Raw genomic sequence first — 23,943 nt, 5'->3', positions numbered from 1 at the left:
GGCGACATGGGCGGCATTTTTTTCTCCACCATGCATATTTTAGCTTTATTTCGCTCTCCCAAGTTTGCGCCATCTTTGGATGGGTCTCGAGTTTTTGCTCTCCTCTCAATGACTTGCAGTTCGTTTTGCGTCGCTCAATTCGCATGCAGCTCCAATTCCCCAAGAGAGATGAAAAAAGACAGGGAGAGAGAGAGTGATATTCAAACACTCACACACACACACGCAAGATCAGCGCCCGTGTGGCGGCAGCTGCCAATGGACCACCAACGAAGCACAGTTCGCTTTGAGAGCTTCATTTGCCGTTTCGGGGAGAGTGGGACAGTCTGAGAGATGGGGAGTAAAAGGGGGAGACGGAAATGTTGTTGCTTTTATGGCTGGAGTTGAAGTTTAGATCTCTTCTTTGGCCGCCTGGAAGCAAAAGCAACTTTTGGTAGGCGTTGATCCACGCTCAAATATCATTCACATTTCCTAGTAACATCGCATCGTGCTCTGTTACGAAAAGTTTTTGCCTACTTTGAGGCGCCTTACTGCTCCATATGTAAAAATAATTCTCAATTAGGGATTGTTGAAGGCGATGAGCTTAATATAGATAATCATTATATTTTAAGCAATAACAAGATTTACAATGTGTATGATTCCGAGCGTTTGGTCTCGCCCATTAACCCGCTTAAGCTGGATTCTATCCCTGTTCTGCTCGCTTCACTCTCCACTTTCTTTCCCTCCCTCCGCGACTTTAACGACAGGCTGTTTGTTTTTAATCGTATAATGTCTTAATTTATAGTGCAGCGTTGCCCAGACCCCAGCTGATACACAATTCCCCCGCCCCGCTCGCCGATATCCGTGGCAATGCAATTGCATTTGTCATTGGCCTATAGCGCCATTACCATTACCCGGCTGGTTGTTCTCTCCGTATTCCCCTTATCCCGCAGCCACTACCCAATCACAAGGGGTACGTAAAGAAACTTATGGCGCTCTTGCACGGGGATCAATAAAGTCAAAGGTTTCTATCTCAATTATTATGGCTATGTGTTTAGCTACACTGTATATCACAAATTAATGTATAGTAATGCTAAAAATATTTCAATTTAAAGGTTAATATATTTATTTGTTTGTGTCTGAAATGATTTGTTGCAATTGTTTACTGTGTACCTCTTGCACCGCCACTTAAAGCTTAACTGCATTTGCAGTCGCGGACTGCAAGCAATTTTTATGGCTAAATGTTTACGTCGCTGCCGCATTATTGCGGGGCATTTAATGTAATAATTACTATTTGCCACCGGTAATACGTAGGCCGCGACTCGGAGTCCCCAGCGACATGTAGTGTGTGGTTCGGGCGGCTGCGGCTCCCCTTCCGCCTTTCCCCGATGGCTCGGTATCCCGATCCCCCGGTGCCTGCGGTCTGGGTTTGGGTTTGGGTTAACTCGTTATCTTGGCGTCGGCTTTTGCGGTTGGCTCTGCGATCTGGGGGACCAGATCGGACTGAGACTGGGACTGAGCCTGCAACTGGGCTCGGATCGGCTCGCTTCGTTTATACGTGTAATCAACCGCCACGTCCAATGGCAACCGGCAACCGGCAACTGGCAACCGACATCACCAACTGAGGAACTGGGGAACTGAGCAGTCTGCCCCCGCCCCTTCGACGGTGTGTGTGGCTTTTCCAGCTTCGTGTGTGGTCCTGCCAGGCTTTCAGCTCTGCTTCTCGCAGTGCACTTGGCAAAAATTATGGGTAAAAAAGTGAACAAATTGCTTCATTATTTATTATTATCACAACCAGTAATTATGAGTTTTTCTGGCTTAAAAGAAAAGTTGAAGTGCCTTCCCTTTATCGCTACGTTAATGTTTTATTGCAATCTAGTTATATTTGGTAATGTCTTAAATTGCGTTAGTATATTAAAAAAAGTCTCTAACAAAAAAAAACATGTTCTTATATTTTAACCACACTTTGATTGTATTGCTCTTTAATACATTTGGCATTGGAATTCTAAAGTGAATTTAGCGAGCTTATTTCCCAAGCTCACCCAAAACTTTTTCAACAGGAAATGTTCATTTTTCAGCGTGTACAGCCCCAGTTTCATCCTACTCAACTTCAAACTGGGACTATTTCTGCTTCGGATTTGGGTTTCGATGGATTTGGCTCCTTTTCTGCGCGGCACAGATCGATGGGTTTTCAGTTATCACTGGGCGAACCCACGCGTGGCGATATTTCAACCAGAGGTTTGTTTCAGTTGGACTTGAAAGTGCATTGCGGGTGGCCCAGCAAAATTCGAAAGGGGTTATAAAGTGGGAATTCATTGACATCCAAGGGGGGCTACTAATTTCAGAAATATTCTATCGCAACTCATTTTTTGTAGAGGTTTTCAAGACTCCAAACTATGATTGATTGGCAGTATATTTTCGTTTCTGATCTCTATTAAGGAGATCATTTTGAGAACCCAAATTAAGATGAACAATCTGACATTGCTTCGAAGAGAATATTCGATTCCGATCACTTTGAGAGGCCGGCTGCAAGTCCCCAATCCATTAATTCGACCGAAGTCCCCTCTCCCCTCCCCGCCGACATCAGTTAAGCACATCGCATAACCCTTTTTGAAGTCGGATGTGTTAATGTGGCTGCAAGACGATAACGACAATGAGCGGGAAGGAGGCGGGCCAACAACAAGCTTAAGATAGATATAAGAGTAAGGCGATAAGCCCGCAACGTCACTGGGTCTGCTGTCTTCGTCGTCGAATCCCCGCAGATCGTGGATATATCCGGGGAGCTGGAGGGTGCAACGGGCTGGCAGGAAAGGGGGTAAGGGGGTAGGGTGGAGGTGAGGAATGCCGACGACGCATGCGTTTTGCGTTGGCTGTCAAATTAATTTCACCCGCTGCCCCAACTGCGATTGCGGCGACCATGACGACACTGCGACTGCGTGGGCGTTGTGCGCCGAACCTTATTGCCCTGCTCCACCAACTTACATACGTACAGTGCTGGCCAAGAGAATATGGAACTGTGTCGAGGGGAGCACTAGCAATAGATAACAGAAAATACATTCTAAAGTCTTGAGTTATAAAATGTTGTAGGAAAAAAACTAGTACATATAGAACTATTGCTTTCACGATAAACCAATTCCGGCTGTTTTATTTTCTTACCCGCAGCTGTCCGGCTATATATACCATCCTCTGAAAACGCATTTATATTTTGGACTTTGACAATGGTCCGTTGCCATCCTTAGCATACTTAGCTTGGTGGAATCCGAAATGCCCCCCGCACTGCCGTCTGCAGAATTGGCCGCAAAAGCCACGAAGAACCGACGCGACGCCCCCTCAGCTGGGAATTCGTGGAATGACTGCACAAATCGTTACCTGGGTGGTCTCCAACTCGATTCGATTCGACTTGACTCCCCTCGGCCCGGACTTGACTTAACTACACAGGAAACTATTTTTATAAATTTCGTGTAACAACAAAGTCACAATTTTTGGACTCCAGTGTACTCCTCATAAGTTTAGTATCAAAGGAACGTGGGTTTTTCAAGACGTAAGGTTAAACCATTTCGTTTGATTAAAACGAAAACGTATGTTTTTAAATAAATTTCAATATTAGTTTCGCCCTTTTCTTTTAGTGTGTGGGTACTGGTGACTCGGCCGGTGGTTTATGAGGCACGTGCGCTGGCGTTCGCTGCTCATTGAGTTGCTTATTTACGGCCCGAAGGTACGAGTATGCCTCGTTACTCCGCAAAGCCCCTGGCCATTTAACCCCACTTCGTGCCCCATCCCACGACCCGTCTTTATTTACACTGCCGTGAAGTGAAGTGAAGCGGAGTGGAGTGGAGTGGAGTAATAAGAGTAGGTACGGTGTGCGTGAACCCAACTAATTGAATGTTGAACTGAAGACTGTGTGGTTCGAAGTGTGAGTGGGTGGCAGAACACGATAATAAATCTTAAAAATATATAAGCTTAGACAGTCATCTGCTTATAAGGTTCTCCTCTTTGGCTCACTGGCAGCGAGGAGAGGGTACATATGTATGTAATCCCGAAGACTCGATGGTGGACTTTCGAAAATCCATCCAAAAAGACACCTGGCCGAGGATCACCCACGTGCAGTGGCCAATGGCAAGTACCCAAACTACTTTTCCCACAGCTTAATACGATCAATTAGGCAAATGGCCGGCAGAGTCGTAAAGAGCCAACATCCAGCCAGCTAGCCTCGGATTTAGATTCGGATTCACTGTAAAACCCGGGACCGTCATAACTCAACGACACTTCACGAGGCCTGCGGAGCTGCGTTGACAACTCAACTTGTTTGGTCCGACATATCTGGCCAGATACGATCGCTGCACATTGGCCGGGACCACCAGTATACCAGTCAAATGTGAGCCTGGCCACGGGCCCGCTTTTTACGACTCAAACTCAAACTCAAACTCGAGCTCGGATCAAATGAAAATCTCCTTCGAATTGATTTGCAGCGACTGCAGTGCAGAGCCGGTCGTTTCAGTCCAGCTGTGAGGCTGTCGCTTTTGTGGAAAGGTAGAAACGTTTCAATCGCTCCAGTCCGGAAAATGAAAATCGAGCTCAAACTGGAAATGAGAATGGAAATGAAAATGGAAATGGAAATAGACCCTGACTATAAAGGGACGACCTGACGTGACGCTGCCCCTGCGACCGTATATCATTTGTTTACATTGTATTGAGTTGTTAGCCCGCCGCCCGCCGCCCGCTGCCCTCAGCCTGCGTTTTAATTGATCCAGGGAAGGGGGCGGGGGCAGACCGCACACGTCGCCCAATATCGGATCTTGATAAGCCCAGCCGTGTCCCTGGAAGTCGCAGTCGGAGTCAGTTGTTTTAGCCAGCAAAGCACCCAGGGAACTATACAATATCTATAACCCATTATAGAGTCCAAGTAGGGATAATTTACATTATAGTTCAAGCTTCTTGTTGGAATTAATTAAATGTGTCGATTGCAGTTCACATGGAAAACAATAACCGACACAAAGAATATTATAAAAAACAACTGTGACTTTATTTATTAGCTCCAATGTGCCGGAAGTTCCGATTAGCCCGCTGTGGGCGTGCGCCCATTTATCAAACAAAGTAGAGAGAATCAAAAATTCCGGCTAATAACTTGATCGACTCCGAAATGCGGGCTCAACTTTGAGGGGGAGGGGGTTGGGGGAGTGTGCATATAGAATTTCACTGCTGCGGTAGGTAGAAACTGGAAATGCTGAAAGAAAAAGAAAGAAGAAACGCAAGAGCGCGCGTTAAACCTCTTAAGTTCCCATTCAGCTTTGACAGTTTTTCCAGTTTTTCTAATGTATTGTGGCCGGCACTGCGCTTCGTCTATTCAGAAGATTTCGAAAACGCACGGAGACAACGGACCCGAAGACTCGAGACGCCTTTGTTTGGGAACCCACCGGGGAATTCGCCTTGAGACCTATTTGTTTGTTGTCGCACTCGGTGTAATGATCTACGTTTGTCATCCGGAAAGGTTAACTAAACACGGACTCCCATGCATTGCGTGGGAGTAGGCTCTACCGTTGCGAAAGGGGCGGGGACTTGGACTTGGACATGGACGTGGACGTAAATGTGGATGTGGATGTGGATGTGGAGGGAGTTCCAGCGAACAGATGTTTCAGCAGAAGTGACAAACTGCCTTTAGCGTTTACCCGGGAATCTTTCACTTTTTATGGAATTCATTAGGAACTTGCGTACATTTATGTACATATATGTTTAAGTGAGTGGTATAGTAGTTGTTTAAGAAAAGTTATATAAATGATGTGCTTAATATACAAGTATAGAGTGTTCTTATAGATTTATTTGATCCCATGATCTATTGATCTATTTATGTGAGGTTCTTAGCGGAAAAGCAGTCAATCGTTATTAGAAGAAATCGTTGAATTGCTATACCTACAAAAATGAATCTGTAGTTACTTGCTAACATTTTCAAAGGATCTTTTATTTTAAAAGACATGGAGGTTTCGGGCTAAATCATTTCGTGTTTGTTCAATTTTTTCGTTTCGAATAGGTTGTACAAGAAAAGTGCAGATTTACGAGATCAGAGAGGACAAAACAATTCGTTCTACCTTCCGAGAACATTGGTTGCCATGATGATGATGATGATGGTGATGATGCTGGGTCCGAATGGTGATGGTCTCCGAAGGAGGTCTGAACCCATAACTCATCATTAATAACCGAACCTAAATAAGACGTTTTATTGTTGTAAACCAAATTGAATTCCCGCTGCGAGAGTCGGGCGGAGAATAAGAGATCAGGGCGGGCTGAGTGGCAAGCCCGTAGATTACCGATGCGACTGTCCAGATATCTCCTTTTCAGGTGTTACAGCTTGTCGGCACTGGACCAAAGGAACAAGACATCAAAGGCCACTGGGAACGGCCTGTCCGCTGTTATTCATGTTATTATTGTTATTATTATTATTGTTATTATTGTTGTTGTCTCGCCTCACACTTCCTACGCCAGGGGCAATGTCATAATTAAAACAATTTCGGCCCTCCACCGTACCTACTGTATACGTATACGTCGTATACACTCGTATAATCTGATTTGCTGGGAATTCTTCTCGTCGGATTTGCTTTTTTGCGCAAGTGCAAAAGTCGCTGCAGATCAAAGTCAAAGTCGAAGTCAAAGTCGAAGCCATCTCGCCTCGGGCGTTAATCTGGCGTATACGGCTTCTGTTACCTGTTGTCGCTCTGGTTTTTGGTTCGGGTTTGGGTTCTGGTTCTGGTTCTGGTGCTGATGCTGATGCTGATGCTGATGCTGGTTGTGGCTGTCGATGTCGATGTCGATGAGGTATCTCATCCCATTTCATCCAGCTGAACCGATCTGTCGGCTGATCTGCTGTCGGATCTGCGGTCCGTCCCTCTGTCGTCGCTGGGAAGCGAAACCCTCATCTTACAACAGTTTCCGTAATTCCGTAAAAGCGATTTGTGTTCTTCTTTTGGCTGGAGCGATTCTGCGAAACTAATTGATTATTTTGTTTTTTTTCTGGCAGCAACGGAAGACAAGTTAATTTTCTCACACCTTTTTCTACGAATTAATTTGTTTTGCCGGGCATTTCAATGGCAATTTCGGTTAATCAAGGTGCGCTCCCTAATGGAAGATAATCGTACGATGTTTGATTGAAGATTTTTCAGAATAATCAAGGAAATAGTTCAGCATCTCGTCTTTAACATATTAGATTGCTTCCGAATTTCTGCTGGAAAAACAAACAATTACCCAGGCAAATATATGCTTAGAGAAGCAATGACAGATATATAGAATATGACTAAGCGCCCAATTCAACGAGGATAAAGACAAGGCACAAATTTCGCTTCTCTTAGCCCATTAAACATAGTTGGCGGGGAAAAGAAGACGTCCGCCGAGATGAGGGAAACTTTTTGAGGGACCACCACGAATTAACCTACCTACAAATTACGATGGCATGGGGCATATGTGGCATGGGCTAGAAGAGAGTCCCAGATCAGGGTCCGAAATTGACAGACATACAGACATCCGGATCGGTGTAGATCGTTCAGATACACCCGATGTACACCCGAGTATACACAGGCATACCCACAACATGTGCTGCCAGCATTGAATAACCCGAACGAAAACACAGGAAAAGCCTCTGCACTCTGCGGTCGCCTTACATTTATTGATTTCATCGCAGAAGAAGTCTCGCAATGGAGAAGACTCGCGAGGATTCGGGACGGAGTGAATGGTGGACGGAGAAGGACGCAGATTGGTCAGGGAGCTGGGGCAAACGGGTCTTCTGGCTCCGCTGCGCATCGCATTAAGCGTAGAACAGTGGCAGCCGCACAGCCCAGAGGGATTTACCCCACACCCATCAACATTTCAACTTAATTCCCTTTTTGAGTCGCTTTCTGTCAGTGGCCCCAAGCTGAAGATGCCCCACAGCTGGCATAGGCGACTGAAGGAACACGGGTTTGGTTTCGGGTAGGTTCGGAACCATCATCGTTAATATCAAGAAGATAATCCAAAGCACATAAAAAACTAAAATATCTAATGCAGTGTTAAGTTAAAGCTGACTGGGCACTGTATTTGCTGTACTTAACAGCGGATTCAGAGGAATCCTTTATGTTTTAGCGTATCTTTAAGAGCAACGAAAGATGATCACAAATTGGATATTTTGGATTTTCATTTCAATTCATGATGTACTGAAGTACTGTAAACGATAAATTATCTAACATATAAGTTTTAAGAAAACGATTATATTTATTGAACCTTTTTAATTTTGATTTTATAGATTTCTTAAAAATGGAAACTTATGGTAAGATTAAGAATACATACAGGTCAAATGATCTCATTAAAGTTTAAAGCAGTTTGGTATCAAATTAGATAGATAGATAGAATTTGAAGAAAATGCCTTCAATTATTAGCACAATTGAGTGCAATAATTTTACCATTTCTGTCTTACTCACAAACAATAAGAAGCAGCTCATTGAACTAGTCGGACTGGCCGACATCCATGGCCTTCCATGTTTGCGTTTCTGATTGCCAAGGTGCTGCCTTCGATTGCCGCGTATGCCATGAATTTGTTCCACTATACGTGCAATCATGTTGCCAGAGTCCGACTCCCCAGCTCTGGGGCTCTGGACCTGGAGCTGGAGCTGGAGCTGGAGCTGGATGCGATTCTCGTCGTCCAGCATGCATACTTGTGCCCCTGTGTGTAAATCAGTAGCTCCGTATTGAGTCGTTGACGTTACATGAACTTTGGCTACGGTTCGATTCAGGGATGCCAACGCGGGGTGTTCTTAAGCGGCTTAGGGGGACTTCGCATTTCATTTTACAGGATCACGCTGGACTGATGCGATCGGGCTGACATATCGTTCAGGGAAGACATAAAGATCCTCAACTTCTTTTCGGGCATTTGGAGATGTCGGCTTCGCTTTCGTTGGCACTGAGCCGCACAAATATAACCAGCAATTGCAGAGCAACTCAGTTAAACATCTTCCGAGAATCGAATGCATTTATATGAAGCTTTGAAGATTGGTTAAGAAACCATTTTGTCTGTTTGGTGTATATCTTTCACCAAATACGGAAGTGTACGGAAAAAGTCTGCACTTTTGTTTCTTTTAAGCCTTGAAAAACCTTTTACATACCTTTTAACGGAAATAGTAAAGTCCTTCGCTGTACAAGTAAGAGGTATACACATTTGAGTGTGTGGCAGCGGAAGTTCTCACGACATTCTATATAATCCTGCACACCTAATCCAATCAGAGGTGAGGAGGAAATGCAGTTATCGCCTCAGTTACGGCCACCCGCATGAGATGTCATCGGAGTGGATTTATGCAGCACCTTTCTGCCCGAAAACCCAATACCAATACCCAATACTCCATGCCCCCCATACCCAAACCCAGGCCATTAGTCTGTCTTGGCAATTATCAACGCCGTGGCGGATGACTCACGTATGACACTCAAGTCATAATGGAAGTGAAGAAGGCACTTAGCCAGGCCCGAATGGCTTTTACGGGCCACACGATTCGGACCAAATTTAGACATTATCCGGGGATCCGAGAGAGAGATATATTCGGATCATTGTTTGTTCAACTGCCTTGCGGTTGTGTAAATGCGTATAATTCCGTTTTATGGCTCCTGTGCAACACCGCCATCACCATCTACATCCCAAACCATCCCATGACCATCATCGTAATCATCATCAGAAGCGGCAGCTGCTACCACGACCACATCCACATCCACATCCACATCCACCTCCAACTGTGGCCAGTCCGAGCATATAGCCACATTCCTGATGGAACGGACCTCGAAGGGAGACGACGAGAGCCCCCGACTACATAAAATTGTATTTAGTCATGCTACATCACTTTGTAATAATTTTCATTTTGGCGCTTGCTTTGATCTTCAGCCGCTTTCCGTGTGTGCGGCCTCCGGCCTTGTGGCTCCACCTCATCCCCGCCCACCTCTTGGCCATAATCTGTGGACCAAAACTGCCACCGTGTGGCGCTCGACGAGCTGCGTTAACTTTTTCTTTTTTCAAATTATGAAGTCAGCCGAATCCCCGAGTTCGAGCGCCAAGTTTCTTTTCTCGTCTTTTGTTGGTTTTTCGCCAACTTTTGCATTTTGGCCAGCGAGATTGAGCAATCATCAATTGTGCTTGAACCAACCGATTCCGAATCTGTTAAAGGCGTAATCGATATTTTGGATTGGAATCGCAATGACTCATGCCAATGCAACGAGTTCTTTGGCTTGGCATAATCCTGTGTTTCAGCACCACTCCTGAATACTTTGAATTTTATGTTGTAATAGCCTTTTAAGAATAACTGGCCACAAGTGCGTTAGACTGCCTCAAATATCCTCGTACTAAACCTGGTGCTGAATCCCCCACTCTACTGCTCTGAATGCAAAGATCCTTCTTCTGCCCCACGTGGTGTCTGTTTGCCCACAAGTCTGTCACGGCTAACAATTCGGAAAATTGTTGACATGCAAATAGCAACGAGCCGTGCAAACTGGCCAGCAAAGTGAGCAGCGCAGCGGCTCATATATCATTGTGCAGGCAGTTAGTTGATCGACCGTTTTCCCTATAAATAGCACGTGTTGGCTGTGTGTTTGACCTTAGCACGACTTCCAAGTGCAATGATTTCCCTGGAAGTGGCATAGGATCTGGTTTTATGGACTCGACTAACTGCTGTGACCTTGTTCTTGCCCCTCCAAATAGGTCTTTGTCGTCCGTTTTTAAGTACTTTACTGCTGTTGACATTGGCAATTAACGGGGCAACCGTTCAGTACGTGGATATTCAGAGGCCGTAGACTGAAAACAAAATACTTTCGGTTAGTCTAGATTAGTCAGGAATAAGTTAGGTGGTCCTCGATCTACACTTTCGTTTTAAAGTATATAACAATATAACAGGTATAACGAAGATAATAAAAAAAGATACTTCAGAATTACCCCACTAACTTAAAGGTCTGCTGCACAACGTGATGATCGATCCGTTGGATAACTGGGGATACCAAAATATACCGAACCGCTGTTCCATTATATTTGAAATTTGCATCCCAGCCAAGTGCTTTTCCTAAGAGAGCAATTAATTATGGTCATTGGGCACGGGCAATATGTGTGACAGGCATGACACACGAAAGAGGACCAGCCCGCAGAGTCGGAATCAGAAACTGGAACTGGACATGGGACATGGGATCTGGGATCTCGGATCTGGGATCGGGACCGGGACCGGGTTCTGCGACTGGACCACACGCATCGTGTGTGACGGCGATAAAAATCACAGCATGTTGCAAACAGCCCATTGACGTCCTCCTCGGTCTCTTTGGCCTCTTCGGCTGTTAATGCTGTTGTTGGGCAAATCTTTTGACAGTTGTGTTGAAGCATGAAGATGCCAAAAGCAACAACACAAAGCCGCCAAGTGCGTATCTGAAGCGTCTGGGGCACTCGGAGCCACGGAAAGCGCATCAATCAAACGCACCGCCAACCGCCAACCGATCCCCGTATTCCATATTCCATATTCCATGTGGCACATGGCATATGCCACATATACATACGTGTATACGTGTACACACGGATAGCTATGGTCGCGTTCGATCAATCATTTATTATGGCAACGCTGATGGCGGCCCCAACGTTGGTGGCCCCCACCCGAAAACACACAAAACAACCCATGGGCACAAGGAGCAGGGAAACACTGGGAAAATACAGCTAATTTTCTATGGACCGCCTGAATTCGTTTTTAGTTTCTACTTTCGAGGGCGGCGGACATTTAATTATGAGCACGAAAAGCAATTGTATTGCTTGGCTTCATATCCAATTAAATAAATGCATTTGGAGTGTTGGATACGAAAGTGGGGCGTATAGTTCTTTACAGCGGCTTAGAGAAAAAAGTGTAAGAATTTACAGAATATAATTGAAAATAAAGTCTAATTCATCTAACACAGTGGGTATATTACAAATGATCTTTAATATGTTTTGATATATCTTATATAAAATGATTATAAGAAACTAATGTGAATGACAATGCAGTAACAAATAATTCCCCTGTTATCATTAATTCGTTTATGATTAATCTTCCGCGACAGCATTCGAATCGCTTAATATTCTTCGGACCCATTTATTTGATTGACATTTTGCGCGCCTTATCGCGCCCAGTCAATGAAATAAACATTTTAATTCTAATTAAATTTCGTTGAAATTAATTGCAGTCCGTTCCAATGACGACACGATACGGGGCCCAAAGGCAAAACAACGGGCCTGAAAAAATAAAATAAAAATACAAATAAACAGAGAACAAATCACGCGAGGCTGGGCCCCCCAAGTGGTTTATTCATCGTTGGTGGCCACATTCACATCCCCAATCAGTCGACAACGAAATTTAGTTGTTTAGTGCCTGCCGTTGCTGTTGTGTTGCTTTTGCTTTTGGTTTTGGTTTTGCTTTTGCAGCGATACCATAAATATGGAAATTTTTCATTAGCGATTTCCGTTTCCGATTTATCTTAATGGCCAGCTGGCTGTTGTTTTGGTTGTTGTAATTAAGAAGAGCTACCGTTTGATGCCTCGGCAAAACATGTTGCAGCTAAATATTGCCGATAAACATCAAGGCGAACGCAATGCTGCCGATGAGACGACGACAGGCTAACCGCCAAACCAGCAAGCCACCAAACCACCGAACCACCAAACCACCGAGCAAGAAACCATCAAACCAACGAAACCACGACAGACTTGGCTCCGAAGAAGAGCTTCGTGTGCAGGCTTTTATCAGGCTTTTGGCCAATGAAAGCGCCTATTAAGTCTTGGCCAGCCAACTGGCAACTTGGGTGGCAACATGCCATTCACCAATCACACATACACAGCAACACGCAGAGAAAATTTGCATAATAATAAACCTATATGCTCTCTATATTCTTTAATTATAATTAATTACAAAAAATTATCATACTTTCAATAGAAAAAATGCAAGTATGGATAGTCATACTATTTAAATTTGTACAAGCATACTATTTTTAAATCGAATCATCAAGGAATCTCAAAGTATATTATATTTATCAAACGATAATATAAGCTTTTAATAAGAAACGAAAATTTGAAATGCACAAAATATACAAGTAATGGTCTTATATCATCTATAGGATAACCATAATTACAATTTCGAAGTATTGCGATGGACAAGTCTATTTAAGATTGTAAAACTAAAAATCAGGGACTAATTTTCTCAGTGTAGCCCCGTCTGTCGGCGGCGCCGCACAAAAAAGAAAGCGCGTGCAACGGCAAAAAGCCAACCGACCGGAACTTCCACTGGCGCTATATGCAATTATACGATCGCACTGTATCTGTATCTGTGACTGAGTCTGTATCTGTGTCTGTGACTGCGGCAAACAGTAGCAGCATTTGCCTTTTGCCAAAGATTGACAGCAGAAACTAAGCCTGGGATGGAGATGGCGGGACCACCAAGAAATCCGAATGCCTCCGATGTCTGGGGGATACGTTTCCCCAGCACACATGCTCATATATACACATGTACATATATATATATATATATACAGCCGATCCGGGATGCTCTCAGTTGGTTGTCGCCACGCCGTTGCGTTATATTGTCAAAAGTAACATGTTGTTGCTGTTCCTGTGCCGCTGCTCCCCTTTCGTTACGCCTGCAATCCGCAACTTGCTACTTGCAACTTGCATCTTGTTTTTGATCTTGGCGCGTAAATTGCACGCCCAGCAGCCGCAAACAATTGTTGTTGGTGGTTCGCTTTGCCTGTGATGGTGATGCAAATGATTGCTATCTATCTTGCTGTCAACAACACAGTAATTGTTGCCAACATTTGATGTTGCTGCCGTTGCTTGTCATAATTTTATTGCTGCCGCTGGGCAATTCTAGGTTGTTTGGGCCAATTACAGTGAGGAACGGCTTGAAAAAATCAGAGATTGGATCCAAGAAGCTTTCCAGGCTGTGCACTTATTTTATAGGTGATCATTCTTGATGCTTTGTTAGAATGGGATCTATTGCAATTGATATAAACTTTTACTTTTTTGAATACAACTGACTTCCTAATATAACTTCCTTGTTACTTTAGTTTTTTTTGGCTTACCAATAGAAAAATGTCCGCACCCTGGAACATAACGACTTTCTTACAGACGGACAGATATCTGCTACTCAGCTAGACCAATAAAATAAGACAAATATAAAATGTTTAATTTTTTGCTTATGGGTGTGCGTACGGTCTTCAAACCTTAAACTCCATCCGCATTCCCAGGCCCAACCCGAAATAAAAACCCTATTTTGCTTTCCTCGGAACGATAATAATAAAGCCAAGCTTTACGAACGTTTGGCGCACTCGGTTTGCCGGATTCCTAGAAACGCGAATATGTCGAAATCGCGGCACAAAGACATGGGTCAATAATGCCCCACAATCCGCTCCGATCGTAAATGGGATCTGGAGGCCACACACGTTGATCGCCCAGGAGCGCAGGGAATAAAGAACATGAAGACGCCGGAGCGGCAAGAAAAGCAAATAATTGCTAATTTTATGCTCGAACAAATGAGCGCGAGGGAGTGAGAAGAAGGACCCAATATTGGCGCCCCACCATTCGGGCGGCATACATTAGGGCGAGCGAGACGGCTGCCCAGAGCCGTCACGCACTATCAAACGAGAAAATGATCAATGGGGCCCCTATCCACATCCACATGCACCGCACTCGCTCGCACTTGAGATCGGAAGGGGAGCGAGCAGGCCGGCAAATATGGACCACCCAAGAAGATGACGTCGAATTAAGGGCCACCCACGAAGAGACACGCCGCTGCCCTCTCTCTCTCTCTCTCTTTTGCTCTCTCGCTTGTTTCTGCATGTGTGTCGGTGAGCGAGAAGGTACAGTGAGAGAAAACTTACGAAGTTGAACGATAGGAGATGGCTTTTATGATGTAAGAAGGCTTAATATATTTTAATAGCAATATAGTATTTACAGAATTGGTGGAATACTGAGGTGAAAAAGTTTTTAAAGAATATTTATATATTCCGATCTCGGAAACTAAAAGAACTATAGAGTTGAGAATCAACTTCCAGGTTGTAGTAGCGCCAATACCAAAAATTATTTAATCCGGCCTATTGGTCCAACACAACTTTAAGGTATAGTCTTATATATATAGACTCTTCTTGAGATCAGTCGTGTCATAGTTTCGCCTAAAGCTCATTATGCAATCTACCCCAACCAACAACAACTCTTAATATCTACCGTTACAACCAGCGCTAGTGAATTGTAACAACCGCGAAATAACCTACGCAACATTCAAAACAGTAACACCAAGATGAGGGACCCGCCCGCACGAGACCCGCAAAATCCCTCCACCAATAACACCGTACTAATAAATAATAATACATTATTATATCCATATCCGATATCCGATCCAGTTCTTGACCTTGCTAACGTTTCTCAATTTCTAATCAAAACAACAAATTGATTTCGTTTGCGGGGGAGAACTTCTACATCAACATGTAACAGAAATAAAGAAGATTTTGAAAAAAAATGGAAATTTTAACAAAACCGGCCCTATATTGACATTCACACATACCATACATACTCCCCGAATATGTAATGATTGGCTATTAAAAAACTTCAGTCCGCGAGTATATCCCTTTGCTAACTAGATGCAATAACTGCAGTGAATTTGGCCACTTATACAAAACATGTAAAAACAACAAGTCTTGATACGTAGACGACTACCACCTTGACCCAAACACTACCGAAAAGTGTATAAGACCCCCAAATGCACAAACTGTATCAAACAACAAACCGCATATCTCCAAAACTCCATAAACATAAGATGCGACTCTTGCTAAATGGAAACTAACTAATCTAACCCACTTACATATACCCCCGCTATACTATTTTAATACTAAGGATATTGCAATGAGACATTAAAGGTTATAGGAACAATTACTCCCAACTTTAAATACTAATTAAAAAGGTTAAGCCACACATCATTGCCTTTCAGGAAACCCACCTAACCCAATTTACCCACCCAAGTCCAAGGAGACTTTAATAGCTGGCATCCTTACTGGGGTCCCCCAGAGCCTACTCAAAAGCAATACCATCGTTAAATTTAAAGATCGTTCAGATTATATTCGTTATTATATTATAACTAAATGGGAAGTGATCGACGACCTTAAAGGCGATCACTTTCCAATTCTTATTTCAATGTTCGGTAGCTCCTCCTCACCAACATTCATTGCCAAACCTTTGCTATTTTAATGATGAAGAAGGGTTTGGCAATGAATGTTGGTGAGGAGGAGCTAGAGTAACAGCATTACCGAGCCCTCGGGTGCACTGCAAGAGTACCTGGATGCATTTCAGAATTGGGCTGAGATGTGGAACGTCTGCATCAACGCTGACAAATGTTCAAACGTCACTTTCACAAACAGAACAAAAAGCTGCAGCGACGTTTCACTTAAAGGAAGAGTGCTTGACCACAAGTCATCCTACAAATACCTTGGAGTGATCTTGGATGGAAAATTATTATTTGGAAGGCATATTACGGCAATACAGCACGCTTTCAAGACCAAGGTCTCTAAAATGTCGTGGCTAATTGCTGCCCGCAACAAACTTTCCCTCGCCAACAAGGTCAGAATCTACAAGAGCATATTAGCTCCTGGACTATTTTATGCCATACAGGTGTGTGGGATCGCTGCCAAATCGCACCTCAATAAAATTCGGGTTCTCCAGGCAAAAGCGCTCAGGAAGATCACAGGGGCTCCTTGGTACATTGAACGCGATCTGAAGGTGTCAAAAATTGGAGACAGGATTCAGGAGGTAGCGAAGAAATATAATGATAGGATAGAATCTGATCCCAATAGCCTAGCGAGGCGACTAAGTATCGCAGCCCAAAGTCATCGGACAAGAACGAGAAGAAGACTGAAACACCACCACCTTCAAGACCTGATTAACCCAATGTTATCTTTGTAAATACTTATATATAAAAAAAAATTGAGTTAGTTAAAAAAAAAAAAAAATTGTCGTGGACCTACCGTCGATCTCGGCCCATTACGAATAATGTTAATGAAGCCCATCATGTAAGACATTTCTACAACTGGTGAATTTTTGGAATTCAGACTTGGGGTCCCGACCCGAAGCGGTAGCCACTGGGCATCAAATCGATTTCAGTCAGCGAGCAGTAAAGTGCGTGGAAGTTCAGTCCGTCGAAAATTCAGTGATTTCCCAAAATGGGGAAAAATAACAATTGAATCAACACTCGCGCTGAGACTCAGCATCCGTAGTGAATCATCAGGGAATTATTTTTATATTTTAACCTTAGTGCCAACCCCTAGAGGGTAAGTTTTGCGCCTGTGCTGTGCTCAGAAAATTTTTTAAGGCCGTAAAATTACATTGCCTGGCCAGGAGGTCTGCATCAGGATCAGAAGTCATCTTTTTTTCATCAGTCATCAGCAGTGCAACCGTTAAGCGCCGAGATATTATTTTATTGAACATTTCCCATCTTTACTTTATCTACGTTTACATTTTCTACTTCACACCCCCGGACTGCTTGTTAAGAAGATCAGCAGATGTTTTAGTCCGATCGGAAAATAAATTCCGCCCTAGTATGTTAGGAAATTAGATTAAGTTATTTTTTAAGATAAATATTTAGTCATATAGGCAAATTCCTTTTTTTCCTTCCTTCTCCTTTTATCCCATATTTTCCTTCCTCTTCCCGCAATAAGCAATAGCCTGCCTAAACTTGGCGTGAGCGAGAAAAGAATGAAGTAAAAGAGCAGAGAGTACCGCAGTAGAAGAGGGGAGCGGCTCAAAAGAGCAGATGCCCGAAAAGAATAGAACTCTCATAGTTTTAATAAGGCGGTGTAAGCTGTATGTCTCTTCCACAGGCAAACCCATGAAGCGCTCCATCGTGGGAAATCCAAAGTGAGTAGCATACATTTTTTACATAAATGAGAAAGCAGCTTTTTCTGAAAATCTCAAAAGAGTAAAAACATCCCTATCTACCTACCTACCCTATATAAAATGCCCTGCAGTTAAAGCCAAGCGTAAATATTCTTATAAAAAAAATTTTACATTTTACACAAAATCTGTTGAGATAAAATTCTACATGAAAGTCTCGAAACAAAATAATTATTTTTACCAGTTTAAATCTATATGTTTAAAATTTTAAACCTAGGGTAATCATTTAGGGTAAGTTGTCTTAACCTGTTCCCAGTCAAATTTTGTCAGTTTGTAAGTTTCTTCTATGTTAAAAATTGAATTTTATTATGCTGTCTAAAGAGGAAAAGTGATAGCATCGTCAGGATAGCCAGCAGCGTCGGACTCGAGATAAACGTAGCAAAAACAAAAGCTATGCGATTCAACCACTCCAACCAAGGAAACATCATCATACATGGGAATCAATCAAGTTCGTCAACAGTATCTTGGTATATGTATCTTGGCACCATCATATCCAACATTGGAAGAGAGGATGATGATGTCTTAAGTCGTCTTGGCAAAGCCCGCTCAGCATTTGGGAGACAGACAAATAAGCCGGCGAACAAAGCTCCGGATCTACAATGCGTGTGTGAAATCCATACTGCTATACGGAAGTGAGACATGGCTCGCAACGAAGAAAATAACAACAACAAATGCCTGAGAATCATATGTGGGATATTATGGCCAAACATAATAGCCAACACAGAGCTGTAGCGCGTTACGAGCGAGCCCCTGATACACACCCAAAAAAGGAAGAAGAAATGGATGTGGATAGGACACGCTCTCAGGAGAAACCCTAGTAGCATAGTAAGGATGGCACTGGACTGGAACCCCCAAGGAAGCAGGAGGTTAGTAAGGCCAAGAGCAACATAGAGAAGAACAACTCACAATAACTTGCCCAAATAAACATCACATGGGAAAATGCTAAACAGAGAGCACAAAACGGAGTTAGATGGAGGGCTCTCGTAGAAGTCCTAAGTTCCCGAGAGGAATAAGAAGGATTTAAAAAAAACAAATCGAATTCGGAGTAAATTTCTCTAGGGGAGCCATGCGTCGTCAGAGGGTCTATGTTGTGTAAAGTGTAGTAGCACATTGTAGGGATCACCTTTAATGTTAACTGGTCATTGGTGGTCATAGTAGGGTGGGCGTCGACAGCTTAACAGCTGCTGTCGTAAAAAGTTGCAATGTCCTTGTTCGTCCTTAGTCCTGTCGTCAGTTAGTCCTATTGCCGTTTTTTTTGTGAAGATCAATCCTAGCACGCGATTTAAATAAGATTGTGATACGTGACGAGCGATAAGTCGCGATGCTAAATATTCCCCCCCTTAAATCTACCGAGAATTGGTAGCCGGAACCAACGCGTGCTTGATCGCCCAACTACACATTACCATCTGCTCGGGGAAGTAATACACGTAGTTGGTTACAAAACGCTTAGAACTGTGAATTTTGCGAAGAAGAGCGAGAGCGCGGGTGCACAGTGCAGTTATGTGCATACAAAAACCACACCAAACAGCACAACGGACAACGCACAAAAGAGAGAGTAAATAGAACTAGTAAACAATAACTCAGTAAATAATATCGACACCGCTAGGTGGAGCTCGTGTAAAATCTGTCGCAATGCAGCTAAAACAGTTGATCTATTGCTTGCATATCTCTATAACACTATCTTATTTAAGAAGAATACAAGTATATTTTTAAATAGTTGTGAATGGAACAACCATTCAAAATGAAAGCAGAAAATGAGTAATTAAAAAGAAGTTAAGCCAATTTTACATTAAACCAAGTTTCGACCCCATGTGAGACATCAATCGGGTGGTTTAAATGTGCTCCAAAACCTGAGCATTGTTTTACACCACACTGTTAAGAATGTGTATAATATAAATTTCAATTTATTAATTATAATTTGCAGGCTAACACATTATTTCAGTAGTTAGGGAATTTTAAAAGGTATTAACTTAAAATTAATATTAATAGGATACCACCTCCCTGAGATATGCTGCCCTTCGCACTCTGGCCACACTGGCAGAGCCTCTTGTTCCAGCGTGGTTGTATAAAAAACTTCGGTTGATCTTTATTTCTACATTTGAGATATTAAATTCCCGTATCCTGCCCGAAGATGCCACCCAAAAAGGCGCCACCAGGTCCCAGCAAGAAGACCGAGCAGAAAAAGAAGGAGAAAGTGATTGAGGTAGGCTTCGTAACCGGGAAGCCGATGGGTAAGCCCCCTCTTCAAAAATTCGTGATGTGGAAACCCGGCAAAGAGAATTTCAATATGATCCACATTCAACTGACCATGTGTAATTCCATCGGCAGGACAAGACCTTCGGACTGAAGAACAAGAAGGGCAACAAGCAGCAGAAATTCATCCAGCAGGTGCAGAAGCAGGTCCAGTCCGGCGGACAGCATCCCCGCCAGGATGGCGACAAGCGCAAGGAAGAGAAGGATAAGAAGCTGGCCGAGCAGCGTGAGATGGCGCTGCTCTTCAAGCCGGTACAGACCCAGAAAGTGGAGAAGGGCACCGATCCCAAGTCGGTGGTCTGCGCCTTCTTCAAACAGGGCACCTGTACCAAAGGCGACAAGTGCAAGTTCTCCCACGACCTCTCCCAGGAGAACAAGGTCGAAAAGCGGTCCATCTATGTTGACATGCGTGACGAGGATGATCCGATGACCAACTGGGACGATGCCAAGCTAAAGGAGGTGGTCGAGAAAAAGAGTTCCGGCGAAAAGCAACGTCCCACCACGGACATTGTGGGTTTAATGCTTAAAAAAATTGTGGCACTACTCAGAAATAACATCACTCGTCTTTTAGATTTGCAAATTCTTCCTGGAAGCCGTGGAAAAGTCAAAGTACGGCTGGTTCTGGGAATGCCCCAACGGCGGAAAGTGCATCTACCGGCACGCCTTGCCCGCTGGCTATGTGCTAAAGCGCGATAAGAAGAAGGAGGAGAAGCCCACGGAAATCTCGCTGGTCGATTTAATTGAAAAGGAGCGTGCTGCCCTCGGTCCCAACCAGACGCGCGTCACCCTAGAGTCTTTCCTCGCATGGAAGAAGCGCAAGATTTCTGAGAAGAAGGCCAAACTGGCTGCCGAGGAAGAGCGCAAGAAGAGCGACTTCAGCAAGGGCAAACAGTTCGGCATCTCTGGTCGCGAGATGTTTAGCTTCAATCCGGATCTGGTTGACGACGGTCCCATGGAGGAGGGCGACGCTGCCTTCGATATCTACAACCGGGAGGACGACGACGATAATGCTGTTGAATTCAAGGAACTGGATCTGGCTGCCTTGTCGCTGGCCGCCAAGGAGGTGGACGGCTCGGGCACCATTGCCTCCACCAATCGGCTTCTGGACCAGGCAACAGAAGCAGCCAAAACCGCCGCAGCCGAGGACGCAGCGGCCGACGAGGATGGACCATCGTCGTCTGCACCCGCCAACGATGCTGCCCCCATCAACAAGGATCTCTTTGTTGATCTGGCCGGCGAACTGGATGACTTGGATCTGGAAGATGAGGACGATGACTAGTCCTCCGCGCAGCTTGTTGGAAATGAGTTCGTAAATGATTTCTGCCTTTTAGCTACCCTTCAATCAATAAAGTTGTGGCTTTGAATTGTTGCATTTCTGGAAATGAAACGTATGCGTTTAAAACTAAGTTTTCTCATTTCTGAAGAAGAACATGCCTCAGTATAACATTAGTCACTTTTTATAAATATACATACACTCAACTTTGATTTACAGAACTAACTAAATGGCATGCCTACCAAAATCCTGGAGGCAAAATTCCGACGGCCTGTGCAATCTGCCGTTCGCGCAGGAACTTGGCTAAGAGCATTTCCAGCCGCGTCTTTGGGCCGCCTTCGTCGTAGGCTGCTAGCTGAGGCATGTAGATATTCTGAATGTAGACCAGCAGCTTGACGAACTGCTTGCCGTAGGTACGCCATAACTCGAAACCGAGGGTCTGGAGGATCTCCATGATCATGGTAGCACTAATGTCGGGCAATGGCTTTACATTCACCATGTGCGTTAGCCAGAGCCATCCTTCATCCAGCTCGAAGCACTGATCCGGTCCAGCTGCCTTTCGTCCATGAGTAATAATCACAGCTGCGTAGAGACGAGCGATTCCCGTTTGACGCTTAAGGTAAATGTCCGGTTTCTCCAGCTCGTTTTTATCCGTTAGCCTATAGCCGATGGTCTTCAGATACTGCTCCGGAGTCTGTCCCGGCTGCTGGGGTATAACGTAGGGCACCAGAAAGGGCGACTCTTTGTACATGTATGCAAGGAAAACCTTTCCGAAATCCGGCAACAATTTCCAAAAAGTTATTATCACAGAGGCAAATGGAAAGGCAGCCTGGGGATTACTGCATATCGCAGTCTCCGTTTGACTAACAAACTTCTTGGCCATGAGTAGCATGCAATAGTCTCGAGCCAGCGGATGATCGTTGATAGTTATGGTGGCTCCATTCATCACTTTAGTAGGCTGGCCGGCAAAAAAGCTGTACAGCTTGTCAAAATTCTGAGCTAGATGCTGAGGACTAACTGCTGAGATGGCGTTCAGCGGCAGGTTTATTGCCCTCTGGCAACCTGTGCGATACTGCTTAAGGGTTTCCTCCGTTTGGAGCGGCTTTACGGCATCCACCTTCGACTGATACAGAGCAAGAATATCATTGTAGAACTTCAGACGGTCTGGGTGGACACAGGTAGATGTCACTGTGGCCGCTGGTGGCACATCTTGGGATTTTGTCTCCAAGGGAGCAGAAACCTTGGCCGTTTCGGCCTTGGCAGCCTCGGCCTCTTGTTGTTTTTTCTTAGCCTCCGACTCCTCCTCCTGCCTAAGCTTTTCCTGCTCCACCTGCTTTTGTCGCTCCTCCTCCTGCTGCTGCTTCTGCCGCTCTTCTTCCAGCTTCTTAGCAGCCTCCATCTTGAGCTGCTGCTGGATTTGTTCGGAGAACTCGGCCAGCTGCCTAATGATGTCCAGCTCCAAAACATCCAGGCTCTTGCAGCACTCTTCCGCCTTGATTATAGAGCAGAGGAACTGGCTCTGCAAATCGCACTTGCCCATCTTAACGGTACTTACAAGCTGTTCAAATTTCTGGCCCAACTCCTTGAGCTGTGCGTTTTGTGCGGAGCACACCTTGACCGTCTCCTTATCCAGAGAAAGCAGTATTCTGGCAATAGCCTCGTACTTCTGGTTGAATCTTCTTTGGCAGCGGGAAACGCCCTCCAGAGCCAGCTTGTGCAGCTTCTGGTCAGTCTGTTGGCGCAATGACAATTGCTCGCGTTGCTGGGCCTCCAGTTGTGCAGCAGCCATCTGGTCAGCTTTCTGGATAAGTAGACTTTCATTGCGTTCCCGCAGCACCTTCTGTTGCATCTGGTCGCGCTGGCGTTCCTCCTCCTTTTGCTGGGGCTCTCTCAACACGCGCAGTCCGTCCTGTTTGTCCTTTAGCGCCTTCAGCTGCTGGCGGACACACCTCTTGCCCTCCTCCGCCAGCTCACGCTTTACAATGCTGGCGTTGATGGCCTGTACGTCGGGAAAGCACGATATATTGGGCTCAAAATCGGTTTTCGGGGGCAGGGGAATCTTCTTCTTTTGTTCTGGAGCTGGGCTTTCTACCGGTGATGGTGGTTTCGCTGTGCTCTTACTGCCCTCCACCCATATGGGTTCCCGATCCTCGCCCAAAGTCCTACCCGTGCACGCTGTGGACGCCAGAGCAGCATTATGCATCGTCGATGTCACCTTCAGATAGTCCATCGCCCGCATCATGTCGTCCATGCTCTAAAAAGATTACGTTTAGCGCCAATCTTAGCACAATATATTAATAATCTTACCTTTTTTTTCTTGTTTCGAATATGGTTTTACTCTCTTTAAATGCAACAAAAAATATAGGACAAGACTGCCAACTCAGTTTATGGAGTTGCCGCATTGCGCGGCAATAAGTATTCCGTTATCGTGACGGGGCTTGAAATACGGTCTTACTTTAATTTAAATTGAATTAAATTGAAATTTAAATCGTTTGCGATCGATTCATAGCTCGAATTT

The 23,943-nt window shown here is 44.5% G+C and overlaps 2 protein-coding genes across 2 annotated transcripts; one reads left to right on the top strand and one right to left on the bottom strand.

The window, feature by feature from the left end:
- Nucleotides 1–19,914: 19,914 nt before the first annotated feature.
- Nucleotides 19,915–21,539, top strand: LOC120451323 (zinc finger CCCH domain-containing protein 15 homolog). The gene is made up of 3 exons (XM_039634900.1): nucleotides 19,915–20,102; nucleotides 20,228–20,662; nucleotides 20,724–21,539. Exons 1-3 carry the CDS (start codon nucleotides 20,031–20,033, stop codon nucleotides 21,429–21,431), a joined length of 1,215 nt encoding a protein of 404 aa, XP_039490834.1. The 5' UTR covers nucleotides 19,915–20,030; the 3' UTR covers nucleotides 21,432–21,539.
- Nucleotides 21,540–21,586: 47 nt separating this feature from the next.
- Nucleotides 21,587–23,815, bottom strand: LOC120451315 (nucleoporin Gle1). Its single transcript, XM_039634888.2, has 2 exons — nucleotides 23,734–23,815; nucleotides 21,587–23,681 (listed from the first exon to the last, which is right to left on the bottom strand). Exon 2 carries the CDS (start codon nucleotides 23,674–23,676, stop codon nucleotides 21,664–21,666), a length of 2,013 nt encoding a protein of 670 aa, XP_039490822.1. The 5' UTR covers nucleotides 23,677–23,681; nucleotides 23,734–23,815; the 3' UTR covers nucleotides 21,587–21,663.
- Between the last annotated feature and the right edge of the window lie 128 nt (nucleotides 23,816–23,943).

This window comes from Drosophila santomea, chromosome 2L, assembly GCF_016746245.2.
Source record: "Drosophila santomea strain STO CAGO 1482 chromosome 2L, Prin_Dsan_1.1, whole genome shotgun sequence".
Taxonomy (NCBI): domain Eukaryota; kingdom Metazoa; phylum Arthropoda; class Insecta; order Diptera; family Drosophilidae; genus Drosophila; species Drosophila santomea.
The sequence above is the reverse complement of the archived record's forward strand: the minus strand, read 5'-3'. Positions and strand labels throughout refer to the sequence as shown.